A 9,110-nucleotide genomic window follows, 5' to 3' on the forward strand; every position below is an offset into this window, starting at 1 on the left:
AAGCATGGGGCAAGGAAGTGATTAGGCCAAAGTCAGCCTTGGCTGGATCCTGACGCAGATGGAGGCAGATGCACTCTCCAGTGTCTCACCAGTCCCTGCCTCCTGGTAAGTTTGATACAGAGTCTGTGCCTAGTTCTGAACAGAGGGTGTTAAGAACAAAACACCATGGTTAGTCCTGAGAGTCACGCCTCCCACATACCCAGCTTTCCAACAACAGACTTAGGAGGAGACTCCTGCTCTAGCTTCCACAGCTTCTAGACCTTTCAATGGCAAAAGATATCACTGGTTGCACATGAGATAATGTGGAAGAAGAGATATTTATTCTGGAATTGTATTGCCAAGTGGGAGATTTCATCAGGTGTTCTAGAGCATAGATAGCTGTAAAACAGATAGCTGTAAGTACTAGATCTGTTTGTTTTAAATACCTTGCACAACTAGAACCAGGATGGCACTGAGCCAGACCAATAAATCCAGAGGTTTGTCAATAAAATTTCCTCAGGAGCTGGCCTCTGGAGCACACGCAGTCTCCCAGTATGAGGGCTTCAGAAGTTGTTAATGTAAACAGACTCTCTCATTTGCATGCAGAGCACTTCATCAATGTACAGTGTATTCTCCTTGACCTGGATCTCCTCCTCCAAGGAAAGCTGTCTGCGGCTCAGACCTTTCAGCTCTGCCTCAGCCTGTGCCAGGGTGTCCTTTAACCTAACAGGGAACATACAGACAGGCATTAGTTGAAAACACATGGAGGTTTTTTTCATACGGGAATAAGAATTCTGAGTGAAAAGGAAGATGGAAGGGGATTCACAGAGAGACAATGTCCACGCAGCTTCCCTTGAAGTGTCCTGCCCTTAAGGGAAAAGCAATTCCCAACCTTTCAGGGAGAATAGCTGGGAGTCAGCATTGCTTTGACTCATTAAATTAACCCAGTAATCCATACCACAGATTTTCCCCTCTTTCATCATTTCCACTTGCCTTTGAATATTTTTTGTAATCTCTTGGACTTCACTCATCAGCCTGTGTTGCACTGTGTCATAACACAGTTCCACATTGGGGCGATGGTTTCTTGCTTCCAAGCGGGTCTGAGCCACTTTAACAGGTCCTTCTTTATCAGCAATTGCTTTCTTTAAGGCTGCAACATTCTTCTCCTGCGAGGCAGTCTCATCCATCACCTTAACAAATCCAACAGAAGGAAGTGCTGCCCACCTTCTCTTACAATGGGTGAAATCATCAACATCATCTTTAATGGTTATAGTAATAACAACCTCATTATGTTACAATGTTATTTCACCAGAGGATATTTGACAAAGGCCAGCCAGGATTATGATTCCATCACTTGAAAGCAGGTGACACTGTCCTGAGTGAAACTGGAGATTTACGGTCAGCAATTAATTTTTAACATTAACACTTATTTTTCATGTATCAAATTTCAAGCACGTTGACCCTGATTTTATAAGTTATTAGGTTCTTATATCACAATTGTGAAAATTCTACAGGAGCCCCGATTAACTAAAAATCACAAGGAAAATCCTGACTTTACTGATGTCTACAGCCACGCTTACATCGAGTGAGTGATTCCAGTAATTCACCTCTGTAGCAGTGCACACAGCGCTGAGAAAATAAAACCTAAGACAACTTTTATGGCAGGTAAAAAAAAAGGAAAATGTGGCAGGGGGTGCCAATATGGCAAAGGTAAAATTCTTAAAGCAAAGTAGCTCAAGCCACTGGGTTGAGGACGCTGGCAGATAACCCAAGCCCATTGTTCCCACTTGTTCGCTGACTGTCCCCTTCCACTTACCATTGCAAGGAGTGTCTCCAGCTTGTGCTTGGCATCCTTGACTTCCTTCACCCTATTTCTAAATGCGGCATTCACCACCTCACGTTGCTTGTGCAGGTCACTCGCTGTCTGTGAGAGGATGCCATCAATCAGTGCCCTCAGTGCCAAAGAATTGTTTCTCTGCTTCTCAGCCTTTTCAACGTTTATGTTTGAGAAATCCCTCCAGTCTTCAGGGCTGACAAAACTGAGAGAGATTCAAAATAAAAGGTCATTGACTGGCAGCATCAGGCCCTCTGTGACTTCATAAATCTGGAAGTACTCCACAAAACAGAGAACAAAGCAGTACAAATACTGCACATCCCAGTGAGCACCAGTTGTGCTGGGAATTCTACAGATACAAAACAAAGACCCTGTCTGTCGCAAACATTTCATGATGAAGTAGACAAGGGTAGGTTGGAAACTAATTTGCTGAAGTCACAGAGCAACTTTGTCGTAAGTTGCCTTTCCCTGATAAAAGATTAAGTTGTTGTGGGAGAAACATAGATAATAACCAATATTTCTTAGAACACCTTTCATTAATTAAGCTGTTATTACTAACATAATTCAGCTGTTACTATTAATAGCACACAGTTAATTCACAGAACACATTCACTTATGGAAGTGATGGACAGAAGTATAAAAAATAATCTACAACAGACAGATGATGGACAGATATAGTCTGTTTTTACACAAAATTACTTTAACCTTGCTATTACTGGAACAGCTCATACTACCTGTATGATTATCATATGTTCGCTGAACTAAATAACCACTTACTTTCCTTCTGTTTTCACTGCATTATCAGCATATCTGCTATCAGGAGTGTTGTTTGTCAGGCTGGCACAGTAATCATCGATCATCAAAGCTGTGAATTTATCCTTCAGGTCCATTTCCAGGTTGTATTTTGCTGAACGGTTTAGTCTAGGAGGAGAAACAACCAGACCCTAAGCCAAAGGGAAGGCACTCACAGGTGTCCCTAACATGCATATATGCATTAGGCAATACAAATGCCATCACGGAATTCTTAAAAGTATGAACTGTTAGTGGCAAAGTCCCAAAATCTAGAGCATGAAGCTGCCTCCATATAAATTGATGGTACAACTCCCATTGGATTAAAGGCACAGGACTGGACCATAAGAAGACTGGGGATCATGTGCACGTACTTTTGAGTTCTAACAAACAGAACTTCTCACCATTACCCAGCAAATGGTATGAATTAGGACTGATCTCCTGTAACTGTTTAGCACCAAAGGTAACTTCGGTCCTGTGCTCAGCCTGTGACCCTACAACTTCTCAGGATTACGGCTGTCCTACTGTTCAGCTGCTCAATAGTCAGTTACCCTCCTTGCTTCTGCACCTGATTTGCTCATTGGTTTGTTCCAATGTACGTCCAAGCAAAGCAATAACCCCCTGGAGGACTTCAGCTTCCTTCACCAGTTCCTGTTCCACTTCATCCTGCACCAAGTCAATCCCAGCTCGCCTCTGCCTAAACAAAGAGAGGAAAAGCTGTCAGCCACATTGTTCAAATGCCTGCAGCTGACAGAAGATGATCAAGCCCAGCTTTCCAAATTGAAGGCTTTTCCTTGCCACACAGGAAGTTTTTCCTTTACAGCTGTGGTTCCCCAGTGTTTTAACACCTAAACCAGACTGTGACTCCTCTGCAAAGAGAGGCAGGCCCTTAGTTTGCAGCCTTTTTTATTGTTTGTTAAAGCTTCATTACCTAGAATTTTTTCTCTCTCCCTGAATGCTTTTCTTCTTAATCATCTCACCTATTCAGGAGACACTTTTGGGCAATGATGAGGGGCTCTTTGCAGCTTTCCAAAGATTTCTCCAGCCTGGTCTTGAAAGTCAACAGTACCTCCGTCTCATGAACAATTTGTTCAAGTTTGTTATCTAATTCATGCTTCCAGAATTTTATTTCTTCCCGTCTCTGTTCTGCAGAATGAAAATTGCAAGCAGGTATTAATACCAGCCCATCTTACATGCCAGAGCACTGTGGGTCAGATCTTAGATATGGCTAAAAATAGACTTATTCCATTGTGGAGTGCACGTAGTGCTGGAGGCTGATGTGTGGAGACAGGTTTGCAATCCCGTGTCAGGAGGTTTGGCTGGAATAGCTTTCTGTGTGTTCTGGAGAAGTAATTTATTTGTTATAAAATAAAGAATCTGTCTCAAAGTATTTTAAAAAATATTTTGAATGTTTCCATGAGATCAGAGAGGACGGCATTGACATATTGCTATTTGCTATCAACTAATTTTCTAAGTCCATTTTAAACATACAGCTGAAACACCACATCTTGAAACTTGGAGACGACATGGGATTACCTATTTTCTTGTTGACATCACTGCGGGTTTTCTGAGTTGTCTTTTCTATTTCATCCAGCAGCCTCTGGCTCTCGGCTATCATGCGCTCTGACCTGGATTTCTGAGACTCTGCACTGGCACGCTGCATCTTGTTTGCGATGTCCCATTCTGAGGGATGAAACTTGGGTGGAGCTTGCAACAGTCTGGCCATTTTTTGGGGGGGAAGTTTCTGGATATAACGTGGGTCAGTTCTTGGAATGGGGAACCTGGAAACAGGAATAGCATTTTCACAGTTGGCTGCAAAGAAAGAAGGGGAGAAGACAGGGCCATGAGGGTGAGAAAAATTCTTGCCCCTTTTACCTGCAAAATGACACAGGTATGAAAAGAAAAGACTTCTTACTCGAGGCTCCCCAAGACTTTGGTGAAGTGTAGGGGAGAGATTTTGGAGTGGGAGAATGAAGAAGCAGAAGAATTTGGGAACGGAAGCAAGGAGGAGAGTAAGGGGCTTGAAAGTGGAACTGAGAGGAAAAGATGGGCTGTTTGCAATAGGAGGGAGAAAGGAAAGAAAAGGAGTCCTGTGAGGAAGGACAGAATGACTATGTGGATAATCACAACAAACTGAGAAAAAGTGACCAAATATAGAAGACAAGTAGTCTCTCACAGGTTGGAGAAGTAAACACCTTTTAAGGATATGGCTGGAGAGGTGGATGAACTCTACGTTGTAAAAAAGAAATGAAATGGTCATTAGGAGGAAAAAAAAAAACCAAACACCAGAGAGAAAAGAGGACCTGGAAAGCTGAAGGAGGAAATGCAGCAGGTAGATGAGGAAATGGAAAAGCCTAGGAAGGGCTAAAGCAGAACACAGAACAGAGCATAGTGGGGACACTGGTTTAATGTAGGGTGAAACCAATGCCCAAAATATATACAGTCACAGGAGTCTGATAATCCTTTTTCCTATCCTTGCACTGTGCTCATCCAGCGTTCCCGAGACAACTCCTCACCCCAAATACACATAGCTTTGCCCACACTCCAGCACAGGTACCCTTAAAACAATCCCCCTTCTCCCTCACACACCTCTTGGGCGATACTGCTGCTAGCCTGGGCTGCTCCCGAGGTCACACCCTGGCTAAGTGCCACATCCTCAGTTCCCCTTCACGGCGGGGGGGCGGTTTGCTCCCAACTGTCTTCCAGCCTCAATCTCCGCAGCAGCAGCGCGTGGTTTCTTTTTAAACATGCGACTAAATATTCCAGGCAGAGGCTCCGAACAGCGCGGAAGGTAAACAAACCAGTTGGTATGGGAACAGTAACACTGCCACTAGCAACCTCCTGCTGTTGCACCAGGTGGAAGCGGCACAGCACAGCTCAGCCAGTGGTGCTTCCTTTCACCCGCTCCCCGTTAAGATCTGCCTGGAAATAAAAACGTGTTCTTTGTACATTAATTGAGATAGTTCCCACAGCTTTGGACTGCAATTTTTGATTGATTTCTCGCAGAAATGCATCAAGACTGTGAAAGCAAATGAAAGGCACGTGAAGTACCTAGCTGTTTAAAATGTCTGTCATAAAACATCCTTAGCAGTGTGCTCCAGCTTTGCAGCAACTATATTCTTTCCTGGGACAAAAGAGATTGGAAGCCAGACAGAAGAAATGAAGGAGACAAAAGAGCATTACATCAGATGGTACAGTTATGGCCCCTTTGTATAGCCCTGGTGTAGTTTAGATCAGAGCAGGGTTTCTCGGAGTGCCCAACAAGGTTCGAAGAGATTGCAAAGTGATAAAGAAGCAAGTAGCATTGGTCGAAAGAAGGTGAGCTGGTCCAGGACAGAAAATTGGGAAGCAACTGCAATTGTTGGCTGCAAATACAGCGCAGTGACAGCTAGGAAGCTGCTAATGATCTTTAATTTCAAACAGCAGCTAAATTCCCTCAGTGATTATTAAAACTGGTAACTGTAGCACCTCTCATGCCAGCTGCTGGTAAACAGAAATCTGCACATACTCCAGAGGAGCAAAAAAGGGGTTTCAGCTGAAGAAACACTGTCTTATGGAAAAATGCAGGTATTTCAGAGTTAGCTGAAGTAAAATACAGGCTTCAGAAGACAGGGTTGACATTAGAACTGAAGCCGTTGGCCTGAGAGGAGAAGGACCTAGAAATTCAAGAAGCAGCAGAGAATGGGGTGCGAGGCATGCAAACAATGTAGACTAACTGATGCAGGAGGGTGGAAAGCTGTGGTCACAGACACACAGAATGCTCCTGATTCACGGGGCAAAGCAAAATTATGACTAGGCTGACCACTGATCAGAAGCAATTACATAGAGCACTACTGTGCAGACCTGTAAATCAATTTATCAGGTGCTGCTATTATTTGTACAAGAGAGCAATGCCTCTATGGGCTGTCCCTTCATTTGTACATTCAGGGCCCCCTTGGTCTAGATAATTCCCCACCCACCCAATGAATAAATTTTTATCAGACTCTTAATATAACATGCTAAAATGAGTTAGTTGAAAGCAGTATTTTTTGTCACATTAACAGCTGTAGCAGGAACCATATCCATAACTGAAAGATTTCCAATGACTTAAATAGATCTGAACTCAAACGCTAGTTTAAACAAAGGTTTACTTCAGCCAGCGTGAGTCACAGATTACGTCAGGCTGCATATTAATTGTTTTCCACAAATTTTTATTATCTATACCAGCAGTAACATTCCAAGGCCTTTAGAAATACAAGCAAATTAACAAGGGATGACAAAATGATTCATAATAAACTGAAATGCTGAGGAATCTGAAGGCAGTTGAGAACAACGGGTGTCTGATATTTCTGAAAATGTGCTCAGCCGCTTTGAAAGCTGAGTCCCCGAGCACTGGTCCTCCAAGTCCTCCCAGGCGTCGTTGTGAGACCCATGGGCCTTCATGCAGTTTTGTTCCAGAGACCCAGTTCTGATGCTGGCCCGACCCAACCACCGTAAAGTAATTCACTTGTAGTTATCAACCCTAAATCTGTTCTTCATTGTTAGCTTGCTGTAAAAGATTATTTCCTTTTAAACTGTTAATATGAAATTTACAACCAATCCTTCAGTATGAAGTATATGATGTAAGAAAGTTTTATGGTTACCTCAGGCGGTTTTCAGGGGTTAAATAATTGTAGATGTCCTGAGGCTGAAAAGGTGCCTGGTACAGAATAAGAGGGATAACATCAGCCCAGCAATTAGGACGGTATAGAAAGGAATGAAAATGAAAAGGTTTGTGAATTCCTCAAAGCCTCCAGCAATTTACAAGGCCCCATCTCCACCGTCTGCCATCTCACCCATCCTTCGTCGTCTCCCCATTTTCCCTCACCTCTTCTTCCCTCTCACCCCGCCCGCCATTTCCTACCCCATCTCCCCTCGCCCCGCCCCCGGCCGCCCACAGCCAATCAGCTTCCTCTGCAGCCGCTCCCCCCGCCCCCGGCCGCCCGCAGCCAATCAGCTTCCTCCGCAGCCGCCCCCCGCCCGCGCTCTCCTCGCGAAGGGCGGCAGGCCGGGCGCGTGGCGTGAGGGCCGAGCGTTCTCGATGGTTCCGCGCGGGCGGTGCTGTGGGAGCTGCAGCGCTTTTCCCGCGCAACGTGTAAAGCGCAGGTGCAGTTGGATGGAAAATCAAACCCTCGGTGTAGATGTGCCGGTAAGCCAACAGCAGCTAACGTGCTGTGGAACTGGTGTCACCTGCCCCATGCCATACTAATGCCTTTATAAAGGATTTTGCAAAAGAGCAGTTCCTCCCCTTGCTGAATTGTGCCTGGGTGTAGAAACTGGGTTCAGTAGTTATGAAGTAGCCAAAGTCCTCAGAGTCTGGAAAAATGTTTTCTATGGAGGAGTTCAAATAACCAGCATGAATGAGACTAGATCTAAATGAAATGTGTTGCCACATTCCTTATTGGATGCATTAAAAATACCACAGATCGATAGTCTCATTCATCAGAGGATTAAACTGTCTTCTGAACTGCTGTGATGGTACGTTGAAGTGGGAAAATTCTCTAGGTTGCGCTGATACTGCAGCACCATTAACTGCTTGCTTTCAATGTTGCTGAAATTGCAAAATAGACTAACAGCAGGTCAGCATTCTGGTGTTCCACTAGTGCCCAGAATAATCTGCCATGAAGAAATGCTGAGAGGGTTGGGGTTGTTCAGCCTGGAGAAGAGAAGGCTTCAGGGAGACCTTACTGCGGCCTTCCAGTACTTAAAGGGGGCTTATAGGAGAGATGGGGACAAACTTTTTAGCAAGGCCTGTTGCAATAGGACAAGGGGTGATGGTTTTAAACGAGAAGAGGGTAGATGCAGACTAGAGCTAAGCAAGACATTTTTTACAGTGAGGGTGGTGAGACCCTGGCAGAGGTTGCCCAGAGAGGTGGTCGGTGCCCCATCCTTGGAAACGTTCAAGGTCAGGCTGGACGGGGCTCTGAGCAATGGGATCTAGTTGAAGATGTCCCTGCTCACTGCAGGGGGTTGGACTAGATGGCTTCTAAACGTCCCTTCCAACCCACGCCATTCTGTGATCCTATGTTAACTCCACTGAGGCTTTATCTAGACATAGAGCTACTTTATCATAACCAAAAGTAGCTTTTAAATGCACCTTACCTAAAGCAATGCCAACTTTTATTCTGGACACTTTAAAACTATCTCTGTAAGCAAGGCCAGGTTTAAATTAACAACACAGCTTGAACCATGTGGGCTAGTTTTATACCTAATAACATGCATCCAAGAGTTTGCACTGGTTTGAGTCTATGTGTAGATTAAACGCTTTATTGGAAATGTCACACAAAGGGAGAAGTGATGAAAGGCATCCATCCAAGTATTGTACTTGCAAGGAGGAGGACTTCCCTGCTACAGGAAGCTATATGCAAACATAATTTTAAAAAGCAGGTGATGTCTCTGCTGAGACTATTTTTGAAAATCTTGCACAGAATGAATTGATTTAGCCTTTAAAAGTAGGAACAAGTTGCCAATAAACCACCTTAGATAGTAC

At 44.2% G+C, this 9,110-nt stretch overlaps 1 protein-coding gene across 2 annotated transcripts; it reads right to left on the reverse strand.

Moving 5' to 3' along the window:
* Nucleotides 1-321: 321 nt before the first annotated feature.
* On the reverse strand, nt 322-7,450 carry TEKT1 (tektin 1). 2 transcript variants are annotated; one of them, XM_064468285.1, is made up of 9 exons: nt 7,225-7,450; nt 5,192-5,524; nt 4,139-4,414; nt 3,583-3,748; nt 3,171-3,299; nt 2,591-2,734; nt 1,796-2,018; nt 973-1,169; nt 322-702 (listed from the first exon to the last, which is right to left on the reverse strand). In XM_064468285.1, exons 3-9 carry the CDS (start codon nt 4,326-4,328, stop codon nt 543-545), a joined length of 1,209 nt encoding a protein of 402 aa, XP_064324355.1. In that variant the 5' UTR covers nt 4,329-4,414; nt 5,192-5,524; nt 7,225-7,450; the 3' UTR covers nt 322-542. The 2 variants fall into 2 exon arrangements, with proteins under 2 accessions (XP_064324355.1, XP_009499356.2); XM_009501061.2 differs by lacking the exons at nt 5,192-5,524; nt 7,225-7,450 and having other exon boundaries at nt 4,139-5,158.
* Nucleotides 7,451-9,110: the final 1,660 nt, after the last annotated feature.

The sequence above is a fragment of the Phalacrocorax carbo genome, chromosome 17, assembly GCF_963921805.1.
Source record: "Phalacrocorax carbo chromosome 17, bPhaCar2.1, whole genome shotgun sequence".
NCBI lineage: Eukaryota > Metazoa > Chordata > Aves > Suliformes > Phalacrocoracidae > Phalacrocorax > Phalacrocorax carbo.